General features: G+C 48.4%; 1 protein-coding gene and 1 pseudogene across 1 annotated transcript; one reads left to right on the plus strand and one right to left on the minus strand.

Annotated features, from left to right (window-relative positions):
* The first annotated feature begins 2,118 nt into the window (after window positions 1-2,118).
* On the plus strand, window positions 2,119-9,697 carry LOC149344931 (uncharacterized). The gene has a single exon (XM_089546416.1). It carries the CDS (start codon window positions 2,706-2,708, stop codon window positions 5,355-5,357), a length of 2,652 nt encoding a protein of 883 aa, XP_089402542.1. The 5' UTR covers window positions 2,119-2,705; the 3' UTR covers window positions 5,358-9,697.
* Window positions 8,865-13,151, minus strand: LOC149344932 (uncharacterized; annotated as a pseudogene).
* Between the last annotated feature and the right edge of the window lie 11,923 nt (window positions 13,152-25,074).

Genomic DNA, 25,074 nt, shown 5'->3' on the forward strand with positions numbered 1-25,074 from the left:
GCATGATACACACTCAAAGATTCATATATGCACAGTGAATAATTTATTATAGCATTTTTAGGTGAACGATTTTCGGTTTCGGTTTCGGAACCCCGAGTTGTACAGTGACGTCACAGAGGGGGAAGATCAACTGCTTCGCTTGGTCACGTGGGCCCACAAAAGTTGTGACGCACCTACTGCTGCATCGTCTGCTTTCCCACACACGTGCTGACCAGCGCATATGAAAACAAACAACTGCACGTCTATATAGTCCCAGCAGCTCGGATTCTGACAGATCTGATTGCAACGAGTGAGGACATAGACTTTTTTTTTGTTCGCACGCTAATATCGCCTTCGCGGGTTCGCGTGAGGATGCGAAACACTTTGCAAAAAGCCAGTAAGCATCGCTGCGCCGCTCTACCCAAGCTGCGCCCACAACCGGTGTCACACTTCGCTGCCGTGCAGCAGTACCTGAGCGCTGCTTGGGATGGTGTACAAATATCACAAGAAAAGACAAGATCGCCTTGTTATCAGAACTGCCAGCTATACTCGAGCAGCGACAAAGCATGTCTGCTTATGTTGGGAGCTTTCGGCAACGGCACCGCTCGCGGGCGCTCCGGGCGACGAGCTCTGCTGCTGCCTGGCTGCCGTGGTCGTCGCTAGGCCTATAGCCTGTTTAGCAAGCGGCCGGCGCTTCGGAAGTCGCCTGCGCTATAATAAAAGGCCTACTTTTCACAAATAGCTGTAGTGTTAACAGAATCATCTCACAATAAAATAATAGTATGGTCAATCTCCTCGACGCCTTCGGCAGCGGAGCTAGCGGGCGCCAGGCGAGCCGGACCCCGACGTCGCGCCAGCGGCAGCTGCTAGGCGCGGTTGTGAGAAATTTGCTCATATCACAGTTGTTACCTCTACTAGCAGCTCAGTATTGGTCAGCGATCCTCAAAAATGACACTTTTTTCACATTTCTTGTCCCATGGTTTATTATTTACGTCAATAACACTCTTTAGCTCGCTTTTATGACGTCGGCAGACGGTATCCAGGCTGACCTACCGGCCGGCAGACTCGGCGTACTTCACGTCCGCACAAGAAAATACAAAACAGCCATGCCACCAGAAAGGATGCTTTCTAGATTCGAGATACGACAGCATGCATCTGTGCTAAAAGTGGATCTTTCGGCAGCGACACTGCCTGCGGCAACGCCGGCCGACGACCTGCGCGCTGGTCCCAGACTGCCCTAGTCGTCGCTAGGCCTAGCTGCTTTCGATATCGACTCCGCAGCTGAGGGAGCTTCGGGACTGGCCAGCGCTCAGAAACGTGCTCCGCTCGGCACCCCTTTACTGTGAACTCGTCCCATAATAAAAGATATGCTCGATTTCCACGACGTCTTCAGCAACAGAGCTAGCAGACGGCAGGCGAACCGCACCAGGTAGCAGCAGCACAAAACCGGCTATGGGATGAAATTTGCTTGCATCGCAGTCATCACTTCTACCAGGAACTCGGTATTTGCCAACGATCGTCACAAACGATGCATTTTTGATATTCATATATCCCAGGGTTTGCTATGAACGTGAACAAACAATACAATCGCGTTCTTCAGATGCCGGCGTTCGGCACGAAGACTGGCGCAGGCCGCCCGGCTCCAAGGAGTGCGCCCTATGTCATCATGACGCTGCCGCTCTCCGCGCTCGCATTGGCTGCCGCTTCCCGTCGTTGTTGCCGCGAGCGGCCCGCCGTTGACATCTAGCAGGCCGGACGCAGGCAACGAGCTGCAATCGGACGTTGCGACGCTGTTCGCAACGGCGCGCCGCAAACCGAGCGAGTGGCGGTTAGCAGCAAACGCGGCTCGCTGGTGCGTCGACTGCGCTCACGCGGCTGTGCCCCGCTCATCGTACGTCACTGTATTTTGGTATGACGTCACTAAAACTTTATTTTTCTACACCCCTTGTGACGTCATGGTTGATGGCGCTAGCGAATGGGTCTAGGTCGTGAGAGTGAGCATTTAGGTAATCTTTGGAACCGAATTAAAATAATTTTTAAACGTTTGTTGCGTCCAACACCTGGCAGTGACTGCCCTTGCATACATAGGAATCCCATAGCAGGCTTTTTATAGCTTCAAAATTTGGTGTCTCCACCCCTTTAAGGATACAAAATTTCTTTGCAGTGTGTCCTGGCCGGCTAAATATTTCGTGCTTCGGTCATTTTGCTTCAGAGCCAGAGCAAGTGGAAACGTATTTTTCTTTCGATGCTATAAAAGATAACATTTTAAGTTCCTCTTTCTTTGTTTCCTCCTTTCTGGACTGCGCAAAGTGCTTGCTTAAGCCGTTTGCATTTCACGCCACTGATATCGGCTCCTACTGGTTTGTGGTCTTAAGCGTAATGAACATGTTGCTCAAGTACGCGCGTGGAAGGTGAAGAGAGCTCTTTAGTCTAACAAGCGTATTTTATTTTATTCCTGGTATATCTAATGTGTTTATTTATTGAAGAATTTCAACAATTCGTGCATATTTTCTAATTTCAATAATTCTACTATTCGACTTAGTTTTTTTCCCACACATATACCTCCTTGGCATTCACCACCATACCTTGGGCAATCCCCCCGTGGGTATGTGCCATTTTCATGCGGAGAAGAAGAAGAAGTGCGGTATCCATGTTTACTGTGGAGAAGAACTGCGGTATATTATCTGCAAGCGCGTGCCATAGTCAGAAGAAGAAGACGAGGTGACATGGAAGTGCCTCGGGTTTTGCTCCTTGTCTTGTGCTTTTCTTTCCTCACTGTTCCGACTCTCCAGGAGTGCAAGGAGGAATACCTGAAGCGCCGGCCCACGCACACGGCCTGCAAGCCTCCAAACAGGAACTGCATCGTCACGAAAAGAAGGATCAGCCCGCAGGAACGCCTTCTCATACTGAAGACACACAACGACTACCGGAGCATGGTGGCGCTGGGAAAACTGCAGGGATTCCCTCCGGCCGCCAATATGGCTCGGCTTGTCTGGGACGAAGAGCTCGCTTCCGTGGCGCAAGCGAAAGCCGAGCAGTGTACTTCCGCCGAGGGAGGTTACAACCACGACGACTGGCGCGACCGCTTCACGACCAAGTTCAATGCGACTGGACAGAACCTTGCATTCCGTGGCAGAAACTTCCCTTTCACGAGCACCGACTGGCCTGGTCGCATCAAGGAGTGGTTTACTGAGTACGAAGACTACCCGCTGGAAGAGCGCCACGAGTTCCGACCTCCACCCGCCTCGAAGCCTATGATAGGGCACTTCACACAGCTTGTGTGGGCCAAGACGAGCTACGTCGGCTGCGGGTTTGTGGAGTACAGCATCACCGGAGCCGTCAAACTGACGAACATGCAGTTCTACGTGTGCAATTACGCAGTCACCGGAAACGTGTTCATGAAGCCGCTGTACCAAGAAGGCCCTGCCTGTTCTGCCTGCCCGAACGGAACCGTGTGTGACAAGGCTTTCGGCCTGTGCGGTATTGCCGCTGCGGAACAAGAATCGGACACGACCAAAAAGGCATCGGGCCCCAGTCAAGAGGGATCAAACACTACCAATACAAAATTGACCACCACCAAAAGGACATCGACTGCTGGTAAAAACGATTCGATAAGTGCTGACAAGGAAACGTTTTCCAAAGAAAAAGAATCCAGCACCACCAGCAAAGAACGATCAAGCACCGGCACAATGATATCCACTGCTGGTAAAAGCTATTCGAGCAGTGCTAAAAAGCTAACGTTGTCCGAAGAAAAAGGATCCAGCACCACCATCAGGGAACTATCGAGCACCACGAAAATAACATCGACTGCTGGTAAAAGCGATTCTAGTAGTGCTAAAAAGGAAACGTCTTCCGAAGAAAAAGGATCCAGCACCACCATCAAGGAACCATTGAGCACCACGAAAATAACATCGTCTGCTGTTAAAAGCGATTCTAGTAGTGCTAAAAAGGAAACGTCTTCCGAAGAAAAGGGATCCAGCACCACAATCAAGGAACCGTCGAGCACCACGAAAATAAAATCGGCTGCTGGTAAAAGCGATTCAAGCAGTGCTAAAAAGCTGCCGTTTTCTGAAGAAAAAGGACCCAGCACAACCATAAAGGAACCGTCGAGCACCACGAAAATAACATCGGCTGCTGGTAAAAGCGATTCAAGCAGTGCTAAAAAGCTGACGTTTTCTGAACAAAAAGGACCCAGCACAACCATAAAGGAACCATCGGGAACCATCAAAATAACATCGACTGCTGGTAAAAGCGATTCAAGCAGTGCTAAAAAGGAAACGTCTTCCGAAGGAAAAGGATCCAGCACTACCATCAAGGAACCATCGAGCACCACGAAAATAACATCGACTGCTGGTAAAAGCGATTCAAGCAGTGCTAAAAAGGAAGCGTTTTCCGAAGAAAAAGGATCCAGCACCATCATCAAGGAAACATCGAGCACCACGAAAATAACATCTACTCATGGTAAAAGCGATTCAAGCAGTGCTAAAAAGGAAGCGTTTTCCGAAGAAAAAGGATCCAGCACCATCATCAAGGAAACATCGAGCACCACGAAAATAACATCTACTCATGGTAAAAGCGATTCAAGCAGTGCTAAAAAGGAAGCGTTTTCCGAAGAAAAAGGATCCAGCACCATCATCAAGGAAACATCGAGCACCACGAAAATAACATCTACTCATGGTAAAAGCGATTCAAGCAGTGCTAAAAAAGAAACGCTTTCTGAAGAAAAAGGATCCAGCGCCACTAAGGAGGAATCTCGCATCAGCAGAATGGAATTGAGCACCACCTTATTGATATTGATTCCTGAAAAAAGCGATTCTAGTACCACTACAGAGGAAGCGCGTTCCGCCGGAACGGGATCGAGCACTGCCCAGAAGAAATCGACTGTTGGCAAAGATGAATTGAGCGCCTCTAAATGGACTGCCGGTGCAACCAGCCCAGAGACCAACACTCAGAAATCGCTTTCTGATAAAGAGACATCAAGCAAAGCTAAAGAGGAATCGACCGTGAATAAAAGTGAATCTAGCACTGCGAAAATGGGAGGGACCGTCGCTAAAAACGATTTAAGGGCTACCACACAGGAATCTGATTCTGGCAAAATGGAAGCCATGGCCACTAAAAATGAATTGAGCACTGATAAAATGGAATCTCCTACCAGTGGTAACGATTCAGGAACCACCAAAAGGGAACAGAGTTCCGGGAAAAGCGAACCTAGTCCCACTAACCGGGAACAGACTACCGAAGCAAATGAAGAGCAACAGGGCGCTCACCTTAAAGACAGTAGTTCGTGGACTGCTTCCAACGTTTCCTGGCGCATTGCCGTTGAAGGTGCTAACGTGGCTCTTGTGGCGATTTTTAACAGATACGCGGTTTTTATTTAAATGGCGTTCTTGACGGCGCGGTTCTATTTTTAGAATTAGCTTAAATTACGTTAACCTTTACCTTCGTTACAATTTTTTCTCATTAACCGTTGACATTTTGCTTATTAATAGTTAGCTGTATTCACAGATCCGCCGAACTTGCTCCTATATAAATTATTGCTGTCGCGTACTATATCCGCGCTCAGAGCGTAAAGAGATGTTTCTGAATAGTAAATTGTGTATACTGTATCTACTATCTCTACATTACAATGATGCTGATATAGTGGTCGAGCGTATCCTAATCATGCGTGCCAAACTTTTGCCCGGATCTTGCAGTGGCGTTCCCACAATGTTCGAGAGATCGCTTCCTGCTGTGGCCGTTTGGTTAGCCGTACTTTATATAGCACTACCGGTTTGTCTACGAAGGCGTTGCTGCGTTTCGTCAACACGCCCTGCTCGCTGTCCGCTGATTACCACCTCGCAATTGCAGAAACTGAATAATCTACTCAGTGCATGAATTACGTGCTCTATAATTGAAATCGGTTGCTCAGGGATAAGCATGTTGTCGGTATCTAGCGCTTAAATCTGATGAATGTGTTCTAAAATGTTCGGTGCCTTATTGACACACAATAGTGGGCCAGTGAGGGGCAGAGTCTGAAATGTTTGAGTGGCAATGTTTATGCGCGAAGAGCCTGGATTATGCAGGTTGTGAGGCAGTGTTTCATTAGAACTGCAAGGATTCGCCATGTCATTTTGAACAAGATGCTGGATACCACGTGAATCTTGTTAACGACTTTAGCTCACAGAATGTATCTCAGGCATTCCATTAAAGTTAAAGCAACGGAACTGATGTGGTGAGCCGTATTGTTCATTCTTATACCTGTATCGCACAGGCATTTCGAAGGCACCTGGAACAGCCTACTCAACGGCCATTTGAGCGCTGCTATACGTGGGCGGCTTCAATGGCAATCGAGTCAGTAGTCTATCCAATTAACGCAAGAGCGTGGAACTCTTATCTAGGTTGCGAGGACCTTCGCTGGGGGCAGCAGCAGCAGGCGTTATTGGACAGAGGACACTAACAGTTACGCGCTGGGAAATAAGGTAGGATAGGTGTAATCACCGGACAATGAATTAACTTTAGCAGTGTCTAACTTTTTTTTGTTTGCACAAGAGAAGACTGGTCGGCCACAAAACATTAAGGCTCAGCATAATATCATTGTTTCCTCTTATGTTAAAGTATCCGACAGCTGCTTGCTAAAAATTATGGAGCAGCTTTGGCCACCTAAAGAGCACAATGCGAGAGCAGTGTCTTCTGGGTCCATTGCGCTGTTGTAGATTTTGATGAGGACGATATTCAAAGCACAGCGCGAGGGACTGGCAGTTAAATGCTCGGGATGTTCGGTTACAGTAACCCCAAGCCAGCCTGGCCGCACTCCGTCAACAAAGTTTAGTGGGCAATGTGCGGCCTTGACCCCGGATTTGGAATCAGAGCTGAAAGATGGGCTAGCGCGTGGCCGACGGAGAGCCATCGATTTTAATACCCCTGTCACAAAGCATTCCATTCCAAATCAAACCAAACAAGGCCTTTCCAACAAAAGCATCGCTTTTGGCCAAAGGAGCGAGAGCTCCAAGGACCAGCTACGCGGTGCAGCCGAAAGGTAAAACAATCGTTGAGGCTTAGCACCCGCTGCTGTGCATGAGGCGGCTAAAGTGAGTGTTTTATAATTAAAGCGGCCTATTGTACGTAGTCTTTCAGCTCAGACATTTCTTTTCTTTATTCCTATTAAAGAACTGCAGCAGCTGCTCTCATTAACAGGGGCAGGTTTCGTGTGTTGCCTTGGGCGCCTCGCTGTTGATTCTACATTTCTACCGTCTGGAAATCTGGGCATAAAATATAAGCACACGTCCAAAAAGCAAACCATACCAACCATTCGCATTTTATGAAAATGTTTCCAAACATCGACCTTGGACGCCACTGCGATCGCAGGTTCTCGGAGGCCGTGCCTTTGCGCTCCGGTAATTTGGTTTACGGGGGTTTAACGTCCCAAGGTGACTGGGGCTGTGAGGACGCCGTAGTGAAGGGCTCCAGAAATTTACACTACTTAGAGGTTCTTTAACGTGCACTGACATCGCACAGCACACGGGCGTCTAGAATCTTGCCTCCATCGAAATTTGACCATCGCGGTCGAGATAGAACGTGCGTCTTTTGGGGACAGCAGCCGGGAACCATAACCAATGAGCCACCGCGGCTTCAAGGGCTCCGAAGGTCTCACACGGGTGCATTCGCCTCCAAGTCCCTTAACGGCAAAGGCGCAACATTTGTGCTCTGTAGCTGCATTCTTTACGCCTTTGAACGTAAGAACCCGATTCTCAAATGCCTTTGTGGTGCCCGTGTGACAGACTTATAAGACACGCCCAAGTCATCGTTTCAAGACACACTGCCTGAAGGTGTTCTTCCCTTATCTTCACCAAGGGCTCTGTCCTCTGACTCCTACCGTTCTCCTTCCGATTTCCACCTTTCTAATAAACTCAACTACCGCAAGCTGGGCTTGGTTTGTTGCCATAACTACCGCATAGAGACCTAATTCCACCAAGTGCCTACCGATAGAAGCTTGGTGCGATGACATCGTTAACGGTCTGTCCACAAATAATGAACACTTCAATTAAAGCATTTCGCGATTAGTTCATGTCTTTGTTTAAAGAAAAAGATTAGTGCAAGTGGTAACTGACGCCTACTTAGTGCAGGTAGTTACCGTAGATCCGGATCACGAGAGTGAAATAACTATAAAAATATGAATGAGGTGCAGCGCATTTGGCAGGTACTTTCAGATCATGAATGGAAGTTTACCCGTATTCCTCAAGAGAACAGTATATAACAGCTGTATCTTGCTGTTACTTACCTATGGGGAAGAAACGTGGATGCTAACGAAAAGGGTTCAACTTAAGGACAGCGCAGCGAGCTATGCAAATAAAAACGGTAGGCGTAAGGCTAGGAGACGGGAAGAGGGCAGAGTGGGTCAGGGATCAAACATGGGTTAATGACAACCTCGCCGAAATCAAGTGCTTGTTCAGGAAATGGGCTTAATCAGGGCATGTAATGCGAAGACAAGATAACCGATGGTCCTTGAGGGTAACAGATTGGATTCCAAGGGAATGGAAGCATCTTGAGAAAGAACAGCGCTTGCAGACAAAGGACGAGAACAAGGAGGACATACAACTGCGCTGACTAACAACTTTATTTCAGAAGGCAGCTGATCCGCACCTTTTATGCAGAACCGGGGGGAGTTATGCGTACGCACAAAGATCAGCGAAGTGCATGCACGAAAAGAGCCAACAGATACGCGAACTATTCTTATCGTCACCGATAACCAATAACGCGGTTCAAACAAGCGAGAAAAAAGGAGGAAGGGAAAAAAGAAACAAAAGCGGGGATTGACTGATTGATTGAAACCACGTTTATTCGACATTAGAATGCGCCGAAGGCGCTACGGTGGAAAGGGAGGGGGTATTGCCTCCGTTTTATTAAAACTTCCTGGAGGCAGCTAAGTAGAGGCTGCGTGCCTCTCGTGAGCACTGCGGAGCCGATCGCTAACCAGCGGCGCCTCCGAGTCCTGGATGAGCATGAGGAGTGCCCGCCAGAGCTCGATGGCACGATCTTCAGACGAAGTATCAGGGCAGGCCCAGGTCCAGACAGAAGAAGGCCATGGTCCCCGCTTAACGGTGGCCAGGGCGGGATGGTGTGTAGAGAGGACATTTCCAGAAGTGGTGGTTCAGATCCGCTTGGCAGTTGCACTTGGAGCAGGAACCAGACACAGGTGGCGTCGCGCCACTCCGATGAAAGCGGTTCAACAAGAAATGAGTAAGAATGGTGCCTGTTTGGATCCGCCGCAGAAGGACCGATTCTCGTCGCGTGAATACCGTCGGGGGAAGTGCAGGTATAGAGAAGGGGTTGCCCACTGCCGTGGGGTAGGCGGTGCGATGAAGTTTCATCGCAAGCTTCTCCGCGATCGGATCTGCAACCTCAGGTTTGGTAGCGTCGGAAGGAGGAAGAGTATCGGAAGCTCTGGCTAGCACGGTAGAGAGATGAGCACATGCTAGTACATGATCTTTTCGTTTCCAGGGATACCGCAGTGCGCGGGAACCCGGCGAACGCTAACGTGCTGACCACGTTTGCGAAGCAGGCGTGCGTTATGCCTTATCTTCTGCATTACAGGGTCTGTATAAAGAATGCTGGCGCATGCCCGGTAGGCAGCTTGAGAGTCCGTGTACACGCGATGGTGAATGGGGTCAGTTTCAGAAGAAACTGCGAGAGCCGATTCCAAGTAGTCTAATATGGCCATTAGCTCGGCTCGGGTGCTGAATGGCGCTTCTGCCGATGTATGGTGGCATCGGCCCTGACTCTTGGCTGACTGGTCGTACCACGCATTACTTTACAGACGCAAGGGGTTAAGGAGATAGGACGGAGGTTGGATAAGGTATATGGTGGCTTCCTAGGCTTCGGGATGGGTTGACTACCGAGAACTTTCAAGGGGAGGGCAACACCCCGGCATAGCAGACTCGGTTAAACTCTTCTAGGAGAGCTTGCTTGTACTCGGGGGGGGGGGGGGGGGGGTAAATTACGTAGATGGGCCACGCACACCTGATCGGCTCCCGGAGTACTACGTGCATTAGCATGTTCCAGCTCGGGCATGGTGAAGGGCTTGTTAAGGGGATCGCTGTCCTCGGAAGGCTCATCCTTCTGGCACGTGGCATCTGAGGGGCAAGGCATCTGCGGGAAGAACACTTGAGCGGCCTGTTCGGCGAGTTCCTTAGCGTTGATTCCTTCTCGGAGGGCAGCGCGCGCCGCCCCACCGTTAGTCTTGCGCTGGCCGAGGAGGGAATGCAGGATGGCCCAGACTTTAGGCGTGTGAGTTTGCCCGTTGATGGAATCACAAAGTTCCATCCAGCAGTCTGATGCGAGCCTATTAGTATAATTTTGTATGGAGCGTTGTATATTACGTAACATCTTTTTGTCGTACGCCGCACAGCCAGACCGCCTGTATTGTCTGAGAATCGGTCGCCTTCTATTCCATAAGGTAAGCAAATGCCGATCAGCACGGGGTGTTCAGAAGAAACCCGTAGGCTCTTGGTGGCTCCCCGCTTGGCTTCGTTAGCTGTGATACCAGCTGGTTAATGTGGCTGGATGAAGGCTGCTGCCCCAGTACCTCACGGTATTTATCCCATTGTGATATGGCCTAGCCTCGTAGTGGCATCTGGCTTCATCATCGTGTTGACGTGGCATGTGCGAAAACATACCAGTATCGGCAAATCACTTCCCAAGCAGTCGTCTAACACTTCCCATCGACACAGTTGTGGACGGGCGCTCCAAGTAAGATCAGGTGACGTGTCTGCTTGGTGACATGTCTGTCCTGGGCGAGTGTGTGTTTGGGGCGTGTTGAGAAGCGTCAACCCGTATTCCGAGGCGTCTTGCATGACACGTCTGCCTCGCCGGCTGCATGTGTTGTATCCCCATGCAATATGCTTAGAGTTGAAGTCCCCGCATAAGACTATATTATCTTGAGGATAAAGCCTTTTAAAATGGGAGATGAAGCTGAGGTGAACAGGTGCGTGATTAGCCTTATTCCTCGTATTTTCGGGAATGATATAAACAGAGAAGACGAGGATTGCGCGCTGTGGTGCGACTTGTACCCGACAACCAACGACGCTTAGAGATGCGTTGCACCACGGTTGCGTGGCTAGCTGCACGTGTACTGCTGCCCTCCGCACTTACCGTGCTTTTTTCGCGGGTGTAGCGAGATCTTCAGACGGGGGGTATCCGTCACAGCCCATTATTCGCAGGACTGGACCGTTGACCTCCTGAAGGGCGATATCTAGTGGACTCTTATCGTCGTGCTTGCTGAGGAACTGGGCGACCATGTCCGCTTTCCTGCTGCGAAGCGAACGACAATTCCATTGTAGGACGGTTGCCCACGGCAGTGGTCCTGAAGAACTAGCCATGGTGAGGCTGTGTGCCGTTAGAGGCAGTGAAGTTTGGTGCTGCTCGAGGAGATAGAGCGGGTGCTTCCGCGATTGTCGGATGAGTACTGCCAAAAGGGAACGTGCCCGAAAGCAAAAGGCGCTTCGTGATGGTGTGGACGCTTGTTTCTATGGCCCGACTGATAAGTCTCTTTGAAGGATGGACTGCTCTATTTGTGTCATTCGTTGTTGAAGGTGCCGCTCGAAATCTTGGGGTGTCAGTGGAGCGGGAAGATATGTATTATCGTGGGGCTGCGGGAACGCTGTCGCTTGCTGAGCTACTTCCTTTCGAGACGACTCTGCCGGTCCTTCAGAAGCAGAATGCTTGGCGAACCCACGAGGTGAACTTGAAACTGATAAGACATGTTCATGATGGGCTGTTATGTCCGTTCGCCTGTGTAGCAATTTGTGCGTAGGTGTTTTGGCTGCTTTCAGAGTGTGCGAGGGCTACCTTTGGGCCGGTGTAGAAACTCGCCGTGTTGCCCTGGCTACCGGTTTGGACGAGTTTTCTTCCTTTCCGTTCTCGAGTTGGCTGTGCTGACGCCCCTATGCCTGCCATTTCTTGCGTTGGTTTTCTAGCCGGTTTATGGTTTTGCTTTTGCACAATTTGTTTGTTAACTTGTCGCCATTTTGGACAATTTTTGACCATGCCCAAATGAGAACCAACCCAGTTCCGGCATTTCGGTTCTGCGTTCGGGCACGGCGTGCCCTCTTCATGTTGCCGCAAACCGCAGGTGGAGCATCTTGCTACCCCCACGTTGGGCATTGCTCCTTGCGATGTCCAATCTTGTGACATACATCGCAAACCGCAACTCGCGGACGATGCGGAAAAACGCGGACCGTAAATGACCGCAGTCCGACTTTGTAAGGTAGGCTGTTACCTTCAAAAGTTATTATGGCAGTGCCTTTGTCCCAAGCTGGAAGCGCGCCTATGGGCGCGCTTCCAGGATTTTGCATCTGCGGCAATGCAAATAGCTGATTAGTTCCTCAGAAGTCATATCACCAGCGTTTCTAATGTTTTCTCTGATTTGATTATGACCAGTGGTTTCGTATGCTTGAAACGGCACGTCCTTTCCATTGATTGTCAGGGATTCTGTAGCGAGAAGTACATTTCGCACCGCGTATTCCAGCGCGTCAACAGCGAGCTGGTTGCTCTGGCTTAAGAAGCGGACCGAAAACTCCGATAACACATCTTCCTCAGAGAGACTGAGATGAGCCCCAATATGGCGCGTTATGAGTCTGTCTATCCGTATAAAGTGTTTATCCATGATTCGGCACGGTTGCTTAGGACGAAGAATGATGGTGTGCTGGTATTTGCATGGGGCCCTGTCGATCGGCGTCGCCGTGTCTTTCGTACAGGCATTTGTTTTCCGTTTATAAGTAACGTCTTTCCAGACGCCCACTTCGCCCTGACAACTAACGGGAGTAGACAGCATTTGACTTGCGCCTGTCTCCTGTGGACATTCCTTGAACATATTGTGAGTAGTGTACTGCCGGTCTGCCGTCAACGGGAACGATCCTCGCGCTCGTTTCTGTCCGTTTAGCGCGGTAGAAATGAAGCGAGCTTCATAAAAGGAGTTTTCTCACTTGTCTTCAGTGCCGTTATGGTCCTCGAGATTCGCGAGTGGAGCGAATGGGTTGGTGCACGGCAGGAGCAGCATCTTTTGAGGCATGCCAACGGCGGCCGCATTGCCCGTTGGGGTCCCCGGCGTTGATAGGGTGTGCCGATTTTCCTGGTGCTTGCAGGTCCATTTCCTCGGGGACGTCGCTTGTCTGTTCGATGTAGTCCGGCGAGGCCATGTCAGAGGAAAACCGAAAAACTTGGGCGGTGTAAGCGTTAGCAGCGGTGGCCGCCGGCAGCAGGCCAGATGGCGGGGGCGGTGACGGGCTCGAATAGCAGTGGCTGCATTTGTTTTTCGGTCCCGGACTGTCCGGGACTACTTGCGGACTCGAGTCCGGTATTTGTTTTTCTCGGGCAGCCCGAAAGCTCCGCCCACCTGCCTGCATCGCCATAGCAACGCGTTCGTTTTTACCTATGGCAGTCCGCGGGCTGCTTGGGGCTGCTGAGAAGGCAGCAGACGATAGCTGCGCGCCGCGCTGGCAGCCATATTGAGTTAGACTCCGTGTATATTTTGAGTGATTTTCGTGTTCCTGGAGGTCGATATCATGCGTTAAACCTTCACGTGAGCTCCGTAGCTCCTCTTTGAGCCATCGCAAGACTTTTTGTTCTTGCATCTTCGTTTATTTTCTTGAAATCCACCGCACACGGACGCGCGTTCGGAGCTGCGAGCGCGTATTGTTTGCTCGTGTCGTAAGAGGTTCTTGTTCGCTTGTTTTGCCACATGCTGTCTGTACGCTTACCTGAAAGCATCGCAGGTGAACCACTCGTATACTGGAGCAGCTATAGAGCTTGTTGTCAACATTTTTGCGAAGGCTTTCGTCTATCTGCCGATCCGCAACGAGTTGGGCTACTTTGTGCGAACTTCGCCGCAAGCAGTAGTGACGAGCATACCTCCGAAGCTGAGTTCTGTAATGCACCTACGCTAAGCTGACAGTACAGTCTTTAAATCGACTCAGTATCATGATCGAGCGCACGGCGTAGCTTAGGCGTCGTGGTGGCCGTGGCTTGCGTCCTCTGCTAGCAGATGACAGCGTCCTTGTACGGTAACCGAGGGGGAGCCCGGCTCTGGCGCCGAGTTCGAAAGCAGCCTATGGCAAGTAGGTGATGTGACCATGAGCAAGTAGTCCGGGACTGGAAAAACAAATGCGGCCAGTGTCCCAGATAGCAGTCACTGCAAGCGGGAGATAACAGTCCGGTTTGGCAGGAGCGCACTCGCAAACGCGTCCGTCGCTCTCTGTGGCCGGAAGTCGAATTCCCAAAAGCGGGGAGAAAGAAAGGGAGAGAGAGTGAACAAACAACTCTAAAAAGATCCCGAAGAAGCCAACAGCCAACACGGCTAAACGAGTGACAATGAAAGGTGACAAAGATAAAGGCACTAAAACCTGAACAGACTCAAAAAGAAAAGATGACTGAAATAGTACAAAAAAAAAATGGCACGGCTAAAAGATGATGGAATTAAAAGCGTTAAAACTGATAAAAAAAACCCCGCAGAAGTAGGTGAGAATGAAAAGAAGGGAAGATGGTGACGCAAATAAAATTGAACAGACAAATGATGCTAAAAAGAAGCAATGAATCACGAAAACATATGATGGCGATAAAACCTATAATGAGATAACAGAAAAGTTTTTACAAAAAATTTAAGATGGGAAACATCGTAAAAAGTGTACGCGGAGAAAACATCACAGGTTAAAACCAAAAGAATGCACTGAATCATGTAGAGACAGAGAGGAATGAACACTCTTTCTCTAACAGGGCAACTGACGCTGTGCTAACGCACTCTTCTTTTAGCTTGTTTATAGTGGCGGCTTCTATGATCTCTCAGGTGAGTTGATTTTTGTTTTTCGCCAGAATTTCTGTTTCCTTGAAAGTGGGGGAGACGCGTCAGCAGCCACTGCAGTCACGGCAGTGGATGGCCAAATTACGAGACCTTTCATCCTCAGCATTACCTTTATGCTCTAGTAACCGTTTGTTTATACATCGTCCAAACAGGCCGATGTACTTCCAGCCGCAGGGTAAAGGAATGGAATAAACGACGGCCGATGGGCATGCTACGAAGGGATCCCGATGCTTATTTGTGCATTCTGGAATTTTTTAACCCGATCCATTGACCGTCCTGCAGAGTCTAGAAAAACGGTGAAGAGCAGAGAAAATAACGCCTACCCCTGCCCTTTCTTCAATTATTTTAACATTTTGTGATACTTGGTGGGTGTAGGGTATTACAGCTAATTTTTTTGCGAATCTGACCTTTCCTTGTGGTTTGGTTCTCTCCTTGCCTAGTTTTTATCATTTTCTGAGCCACTGAGGGCAGGAGTAAGGCCGGGTACCCAGAACTGAGAAGTCTCTGCGCTTGGTTAAAGAAACTACTCTCAATACTGTGCTCGGAAGAGTTTAGTAGCGTATTGTGGAAGGTTGCTTATTCTTACTAATAGCCAATGTGCTGACTCGTACGGTAAAAGTGGCTTATTGGCCCTTGGCTCGAAGATCCAGCAGACGTGATCGGGCGGAAAGTGCAGCTTAAGTTCAAGAAAGCGAATACAGCCATTTTCCGCTACTTCATGCATTAAGACAAGGGGATAAAAAGACTCTCTAAAAATGTCTAACACCTTGGAAACTTCGGCATTGAAAGCGATATCTGGGCAGTCGAGAAAAATTGGTTAATCATCGACAAATATAAATTTTTTAGTACTGGCGAATTTACAATCTTTTTGCTTACTTCTCTGTATCGCGCTGCCAAGAACAGGTCGCTCAGGATAGGGGCGATGCAACACCCAATACATATGCCCTGCTTCTGTATAAAAAGAGACCCATCCCACTCAGCATAAGTAGACCTGAGAACACAGACAAAAAATTCTGAAAGCCACTAGCAGAAACGCTGCAGGCATTTTGGAAAGTCACAACTCCGTGCTTATTGATACAATCATTTACACAATAGAGGAGACCGTCACGCGGAATGGAATAATATAGGTTTTTCACGTCAACGGAGAAACCTAGGTAGGCCCTGCTCCTATATTCGTGTAAAAATTGAATGCTTTCATTTAAATTTTTCACTAGAAACGGGTCCTCAGCGGCGAGGACGCTGAGTTTGGCTTGAAGAAAGCTAGTAACAAATTTTTGCCACGTGTCATTCTCTGAAACGATTACGCGGATCGGACACTCGGGTAGAATAGAAGCATAGCAGGGGGCGGCAGAAAGTTATGTCGGCGGATGAGTTTAAGAAGTTTGCGGAGATAGGGTGGCTGCAACTGGTACAGCACACGGTTAATTGGAAAGATAAGAGAGAGGCTCTTGTCGTGTAAAGTGAACGTAGTCAGGGTGATGATCATGATTGATATCGGCCTATTGGTGGTTTTGTATGGCTCCAGAATTCTAAATAAACCGAAATCAGTCTCGCATCGTCCGCGACATTCAGGTGTGCATGTGCCCTGAATGTGCTCTTACATGCGATAGCCGGGTTGCGATTGTTAGTTGTTCCGATATTCTCAATCATGTGGTGAGGTCCGCGCTTTCGGCCACCATTACCAGGTATTGGGTACAGCTCCCATTTAGTGCCGCTAAGCATAGCTCCCTGGCACGTTCATTTATGCAGCCACTCTCTTTTTCGCCTTCTTACTTAACGGTAGATGTCAGCGCCCTATTTTTGAATGTTCAAAGCCATGCGCCACGTAGTGGCAGCCAGTGAGCATTTCGCCGACAAGCTACCTATACCCCAAAGGCTACCGCTTCTAGTTTTCCCGACGGGGGCTAGGTGGCCGTCCCCGCGTCCGGCGAGCGTGTGGACGTCGCGAGTGGAGAAATGGCGGGGTGGACGGCGAACGCGAACAGTGCCATACCCGCCGGATGGTTCGGCCAGGTGATCACCAATCTCAGAGGGCCGCTGACCACGTCGTGGTGATGATGCGTCGGCACTAAATTCCGGCAGATCTATTCGTCGGTAAAGACCGTTGCGGTGCACCTGATCAGCTTCGCCACAGTGGTAGCACAGAGGGTCCACCTGTTGTTTTGGGCGATGTGCCAAAAAGTCTCGAGCCAGTCCTTCTGGGCTTCGCCTGGGAAGCCCTGGGAAGTGGGTAGCTCCCGCGAATACCGCAACACGGAGGACGGCGAAGTGAAAGTAGCCTGCATGATTACAGGGGGTTGCGTGGTCGCTGAAGGTGGTGGTAGAGCAGTCGGCTGTGCCCTCACGGCGTGATAAAATTGGAGAGGCCCGAACTCCGGCTGAAGACCTTGGAGCCGTCGGCTACCCTTGTGCGTAGGCGTAATCTCGATGGTAGGACATCCCGGCTAGCTTGAGGTTCGGCTTGTTTATTTACTTATTCAAATACCCACAGCGACACAAATGGCATTACAGTGTGTGTGTGTGTGTGTGTGCGGGGGGGGGGGATAACAAAAAATACTTATGAAAGCAGGCGAGAAACTGATATACAGACAATGCATCCCCAAAGGTGATCACTACAGGCCAAGAAGGAATTGACAAAGGTGAAACAAATAATTTTGTGATAGAATTGACGCTACCTCTTCAGAGAGCCTATTGCAGTTTTTATTACCGGCCTCTGGTGGGATACGATGCATGGGGTGCGTTACCCAGCACCTGCACCAGATATCACGGGTGAGGGAATGCTTCTGGAGAATTACCAGACAGAAAGTAAGACCACAGGGCTGCGTGAGACCTAGTGAGGTGAAGGCTGAATGTTGTTGCTGCCTCTGGAATAATGACCACACCCACGGTTGGGGATTAGCCATAGTTTGGTGCAGGCGCAGGGGGAAGAAAAATTCACCCAGACTTTGCTCAAACGGGTCATAAAAAAATTCAGCTACCAGGAGAAATCGAATAATGAATGAAGTATGGCTCTTTTAAAAGAGCCGTATGTGATAGAAATGAAAATCGAGGAAACAAAAAGATGAGGTTAAAAGAAATTTCAGGGTAAGCTTGTAGCCATGCTTCCATTGGCTGGCAGGCAGCCGAGCACCAGGCCTGGGGAAGCATGGGTACAAGCATCCCCTGGCCTGGTGCTCGGCTCATTCACGGTGGAATGCTTGGGAAATGGGTCCTTGACCCCACCTTGAGCAAACGAAAAAACCTTGTGCCATGACGCTGTTTGGCCGCAGATGCCCTTGCTCCATAAAAATGCATCATCATCACAAAAATTAAGAAAAATAATTGCTAAAGGGACACTGAGGAGAAATTGGAGTTGGCCTCTATAGATCGGATACCAGCTCCTATACAAAAAAGGCCACTCTTACTGAAAACCAAGCTCCTGTAACGTAAAAAAGAACAAGAACTAAATTACAGGTATCGCTGCCACAGGCCAATCTCGCAAGTGCAAGCATGATGATGAAATAGAAGAAAATACACCACAGATCTCAGAGGCCGACAAATGTGCACGAAGGTTACGCGTTTGATCTGTACTGAAGATAAAAGTTTTGTTTTAAAACCGCTAGTGCACTTTTATTACACGTGGAAAACGAAAAAAGAAGACAACCTGAGTGTGGGAAGACAAAGGTGAGATATATTTGGCGGCGCAACAGGCGGCCAGCTGAGTTTCGGTATGTGCTTTGCGTGCCCTCGCGGTTTCGTTTTTGACGCGCCTTGTTTTACAAGTACGGAGCAGCAGAGGACCTTTAAGTGCCCCTCTAAGTGCTCCTCGGATGAAGTTCATGCAGCGGAAAGCAACGGCGACAAGGAAAAGATCTGTGGATAGCGTGTGCTGCACACGCCTCCAGTTTAGCAAACGCGCCGCTCAGCATATCCTTTCGCTTCGTCAACGTAAAAGTCGCTGGGCTGCATATCCGGCGCTACGAGAACTATTATTGCAGACTTAAATGCGTCCGTACCTGCTAGTCTCCGCTCATCAGTCGTGACGGTGGCTCGGTGGTGACAGCGGCAGCGTCGACAGCTGCGCATATCTTGCTGGCGACGCTGCTGACTCAGCGGCTCTCGTACTACCCGCCGCATCGTCTGAATCAGCCCTCAAAAGCACCCCACGCCTGTGGGGCTGAGGTCGCTGAAGTGCAGGCCGCAGTTGATTGCGGAAACTTGCGCGGTGTGTAAAGGTCTGGCACATGTGATCGCAAAGCACTTAGTCTAATATATATGTATATATACAATAGAAAACGATCATTTGTTTTACCGCGAACAACACGGATTTAGGAAGGGCTTGTCTACAGTAACCCAGCTGTTCGAACGCCACACAGCCTTGCAACAGCATTTAACTCCCAGCAGCAAATAGGTATGCTTGCATAGACGTGTCAAAACCCTTCGACAGGATGTGCCATGTCAAACCGATTGAAGAAATACGTGACCTTGGTGTTGATACTCAGACAATTCAAAGAGTTCAAGCCTGCTTGCATAGTTCGTTTCACTTTATTAATATATCTGGAAGCCAATAGTTGTGCATCGACTGATATTTCGACAATACTGCCTGATAGAAATCAATTTTCACTTTTTTTTCGCCCTTTTACGGAACTTGAGGTACAGTCAGTTTTCCTTTCAATCAAAAATAGCTCAAGTTGCGATGTAGAAGGCATGCAGGTCCGGCCAATCAAATATGTGCTCGATATTCTTTCTCCATATCTGACTTGTATCTTTAATATGTCTTTGGCGAGCGCTATCTTTCCGAGGAGGATGCAGATTGCAAGAGTTTCGGTCCTGTTTAAGAAAGGTGACGTAAACGATAGAAAAAATTACAGGCCTATTTCCATTTTACCGGTGCTATCCAAGGGATTAGAGAAGCTAATACATATGCAAATGTCTAATTTTTTCGATAAGCATAATCTTATTTTCTCTGCCCAGTTTGGATTTAGAAAACGCCGATCGACGGAATTAGCACTACTTGAGCAAAAAGAATTTATTCTGTCGCAGTTTGACAACAAGAATTTTGTGCTCGGCCTTGACATAGATTTTACTAAAGCATTTGATTGCATCCATCATTCCATATTACTTGAAAAGCTTGAGACTATACGGCGTTCGAGGACACAGTCAAAATCTCATAAAATCGTACCGAGATCATCGCCATCAATATGTACAAATAGAGAACTGCCGTTCAGGTTTCAAACAAATCAACAGAGGTGTTCCTCAAGGCAGTATTCTTGGCCCGTTCCTTTTTATAGTCTATATAAACGACTTAGTTAATATTTACAGAGATGCAAAATGCATTTTATACGCTGATGACGCTAGTATATTTTTTTCATCACCTGAACCTAGTAGCCTTCAAAATAAAACCAACTGCGCTCTAAGATCCCTTCATAAATGGTCCGCAGAAAACAGTCTATAAATTAATACAAAAAAGACAAAAGCCGTAATTTTCACGCCGAAATCGAAGCAAATAAAGAGCAGTCTAATCACCCTTCTTTACGAGAACGAAAAATCGAAATAGATAGCAGTGCTAAATACTTGGAGTTATCTTCACACAGAATATGCTTTGGGAAGCGCACATTGAATCTGTTTCAGGGAAGCTATCTCGAGTTGTTTGTATGACGGCGCGACACAGAGCTATATTACCTTTCAATATAAAGCTTCTTATTTACAATACTCTCTTTTTTTTTCTTTGTATTATTGTGTATTGGTATGAGGTACCACGACACGTACAAATCTTGAAAGAATACATATACTGCAAAAAAAAAAAATGTTCGAGCACTTTTTAATGTACCGTATCATTCCCATACTTCAGAGCTATTTTCAAAAGCAAACATAATAGGCTCGTTTAATTTTTATAATTATAAGTTAAGTCTGGCTTTCAAACGGGAGGTGCAAGAAAATCTCAACTTTTTTCATGAATTATCAGATCTCGATAAAAACACACGTTTCTACACCACCCGTTACGCAGAACCGTGGAAGGTGGTCACTGCGCGGGCAAATTATTCCAGGCAAAAAGTGTCATACACACTGCCATCCCTTTTAAATTCATTCCACAAATCATGTTAGATTTGCATACAATTTCTGTACGAACCCTACGCAAACATTTCATTAACAATCCTTGCTTACAATAACAACTAAAAGTGTTATCTTGCCTTTTGTTATTTACCTCTTGTGACTACCAAGCGTGCGTGCATTAATTTCGAATATTGTGCTTTCTGCGAGTTTTGTTTTTGTTGTTCTATCGCTGCCTGCCTTGTAGGGAGGCTGCGGGCTTCAGTCCAGTCGCTTGTTGTCAAGCGGCTTTTATCTGCAGTCTCCTCCATCACTGATGGAAATAAACAAGTTATTATTATTATTCATCTACATTGCCCGTGTCGTCTCGTGTGCCGTGAGGATCGGTTTTAGAACCTATCTTATTTTTGTTGCACATCACCGATATTGCAACTGCTTTCCAACCGTTGGTTGATGTGAAATTGTTTGCGGATGACTGTGTTTTGTTTCGTCCTGGGGAAAGTGTCAGTGACGAAATAATTTTGAAGGAGCCTTTGAAAACTCTACATGACTAGTGTACTACATGGGACATGAAAATTAACTTTAAAAAATCTGCCTGTATGACAGTTGCAAGTAAGTAACAATTTTTCTTTTCATTGATACTGCAGGCCAAACTGGCCAAAGCAAGAGCGGCAATCAGTACAAGCCATGACGGTGCGCAACGACGACAGAAACCCAAGAATAGGATTCAGGCTGTAACAGTGGTACTCAAAAGGAGTAATTTCTTGCATTAGCACAATAACTACATAAAGAAGAGCCGCACATATGAAATTACAGAAAGTTGGTTGCAAACACTACTTACGTTTAACTTAGTTAATGGGAGAAAAATTTTCTCACTTTTGTGCGAAGCTCTTTATATCTAAAAAGATACAATTCCATTTGTTTATAGTTCGCGGAATAAAAGCTATTCATCTGAGATTTTGTTCTAGAAAATAGTAGCATAAGAAAAAGGGTTTCTCTTGTTCCGTGTATACTTAGAGGCTTTACGAATGAGGCAGCTGATGTCAGATTTTTTCATTTACCATGCTATGCAAGAACTGGCTACGACTTACTTTACGCCTGTGCTCTAGTGTACTGATTTTATACGTGTAAGCTTTAGTAAAGACGGGGAATCCTCTCGTTTATCTTTTGCAAAGATAAATCTGATGGCCTTCCTTTGGACACGCTGTACGTTTCGGAACCCAATCGGGCTTCTTGATCACAGTGCAGTGGATAAGATAAGCAGCTTAAATTTTAAGGGCGAACCTTGTGATGTAATTTCTGTGTGCAGGGGAGTCTTCGCTGGGGGCCGTGCGGAGCGGACGCGTTTCGCATGGGCTCCGCAACAAAGTGCCGAAATCCTGTGAAAGTTCTCCCCTGGATTCCCGAATTTTGTTTCGAGGACCTTTATAAATCCTTCCGGATTCCATCGAGACGAAAAATCAAGTCTGTGAGTGTTTTTCGGACTCTTTTACGGACTTGTGAAATCTCGAGGCGGCGGGAGACGGGCTAGGCTTAACGCAACTAGGAGCTCCCTAGGATTTCCCTAGGAGCTACCTAGCTCCCTAGCCAGCGCGTGGTGTGTCCAAACGCAGCCGACCGAACCCCATGGCTTCGTCTACCCCAGCGGACTCCAACCGCCTTCCGTTGACCACCTGAACGTGCAGAATTATCAGGGAATGGATGTAGACCCCACCAACAGCAATCTTCAAGTGACGGAAGGGGGGCGTACGTGGACGCCCGACGACCCCAACTCCAACTGGCATCTCCATATGTGTAAACGGAACCAGAAGAAGCTTGCACGAGGGGAAACAGTCGTCATCGCAGGAACGGCTTATGTCCCCAAGCTCATTTGTTGAAAACCTTTGTGAAACCAATTACCACTCCCCAACCGGAATGCCATGTGGCGCCGAGCAAACCGCCACCAAGGCGCCGACGCCTGCCACCGCTACCCAAGACCGACTTGAAGGTAATAATCCGACCAAAGAAAGGCCTAGAAGTCAAACAATATACGACCCTCCAGTTTTCCCGCGCCATCGTAGCTGCCTGCAACGACCGGGAAAAAATGCGATCACACCAAATTCCTGGTGAGACTTCGCATGGGCTCCAATATAATCATCGCAAGTACTCCCTACGACGACACAGCTGAGGCTCTCCGCTGCATAACCAAGCTGGTCCTAGGGGGCAAGGAATATCACGTCAATGCTTATGTGGCAGCGCCGGAAGACGTCGTGCGGGGCGTCATTCACGGAGTTGACCCAGGAACACCGTCCGAAGAACTTTTGGCCAACGTCCGTGTCCGAACCCAGGGAGCCGAAGTACTACAAGCCCGCATGCTGGGCCAGACCAAAACAGCGGTCATTATGTTTCGCGGCCCGATAATTCCCCGCTATGTCATATATTACGGGGGTGAGATGGCCTGCTATCCGTTCAGACCTACCCAACAAGTATGCCATGTGTGCCTGAGAATGGGGCACAGATCGGACGTCTGCCCGACCCCCAACATCAAAGTATGCCAGAATTGTGGCCAACACAACCCCGAGCACAACCATCCCTGCACAGTAAAGTGTGCTATCTGCGAGGGAAAACACCCAACGGGATCCAAGGAGTGCAAACAGCGTCTGAAGACCAACATTACTCCTCCCACCTCCCCCCTAAACACCAAAAATCAAGGCAGGCTCAGCCGAATCGACAAGTCCAAGCGAGATTTCAGGTGGTTCTCATCAGAAGACGAGGAGGCCGAGTATACCGACCGCTCCAGATCCCGATCCAGATCCAGAGGGCGATCTAGTTCCCGGTCCCAGTCAAGGCCAGGAGACCTTTCCCTCCCAAAACACAAGCAAGACAAGGCGAAGCAGGAGACCAAGACCAGCCAGGGCCAAGGACCTCCACCAGGGAAGAAAATGGACTCCCCCGACAAAAGGGTAAGCTGGTCTCAGGTTGCCGTCTCCCCTGCTCAAAACAATAGTAATACATGCCAGGATTGCAAACAGCTAGAAAATACTAACAAACAGCTCAGAGCAAAAATAGCGGAGGAAAACCAACGCATAAAGAGGTTAGAGGAAAAGGTAAACCAACTCCTTAGCTCTCGCTCAGCAACACCTAGCCCAGTACAAGCATTACCAGCCCCAGCAAGTATGGAAACTGAAGACCTTAGCAATCTACGGCCTCAGAAGCAGAACACAACACCCCAAGGCTCTGTTCAATGCCCTCCCCCTGACAAAAATGTTGAATAACCCACTCTCCAACAAATTATGGTCCAAATCCAGGCTCAGATGCAAGCTCTGCAACAACAAATGCAACAACATTCCCTCCAGATGCAGCAGCAAATTTCCGCTGTGCAAGAAGAATTCAATTCTAAAATTCAAGTCGTCACGCAGGGAGTCAGGAAACGCGCAGGAATGACTGACAACCCCCGGGCCAAAGCCCACAGAAGACACACAAGCGTGGCTGACGTCAGCGATTGTGAATCCGTTGCTAGCAGTCAAGATGGCCCCCTCCCCTAAGCAAGCACAATGGCACCTACGGACTCGCCGAGAGTAGCTACGCTTGTTGCCAAATCAGTTACGACAGTCCCACATCAACTCCCCTTCATATATACTAACCATGTTCTAGTTGAAGTTCTGCCGCAGAAGAGGGGAAAGCAGAGCATCTTTATCTTGAATATCTACAGCCCTCCAAGCCGCAAGAAGGAAGATTTTCTGCCTATACTAACAGAATGTACCAGAACAGCCCAGGACATCCCCTTGGTGGTTCTGGGAGACATGAATGCAAGACACAGCTCCTGGGGCTACATAAGCGACTCTCAAAAAGGTGCTAATCTACTTGAAGCCGTGGAAATGCTAGGTTTAGGGCTTGTCACTGATACTACCTCTCCTACCAGAACAGGGAACAGTATTAGCCGAGATACCTGCCCAGACCTCACCTTCATTAAGAACATTAATCATGCAACCTGGACTAATCTAGAGGAATCCTTGGGCAGCGACCACAAGATCATAAGTCTCTCTATACCAACTGCCAGAATCAGAAGAGCTCTGGGAAATCTACACATCACGGACTGGACAAAATTCAGAGACTGCCCGCCGCCAGAAGGAGGCATTAAAAATATTCAAGAGTGGACTCAACTAATCAAAGATGCCCACTCAAGCAACACTCGAACCATCCAACGGACCGTAGAAGCACCGGAAGTAGATCGCCACCTATTGCATCTATGGGAG

This window comes from Amblyomma mixtum, chromosome 5 (assembly GCF_055824585.1).
Source record: "Amblyomma mixtum isolate Tamu chromosome 5, ASM5582458v1, whole genome shotgun sequence".
Classification (NCBI taxonomy): domain Eukaryota; kingdom Metazoa; phylum Arthropoda; class Arachnida; order Ixodida; family Ixodidae; genus Amblyomma; species Amblyomma mixtum.

Excerpts from the sequence above, each read along its gene's own strand:
- LOC149344931 (XM_089546416.1), top strand. The coding sequence starts at position 2,706 with ATGGAAGTGCCTCGGGTTTTGCTCCTTGTCTTGTGCTTTTCTTTCCTC.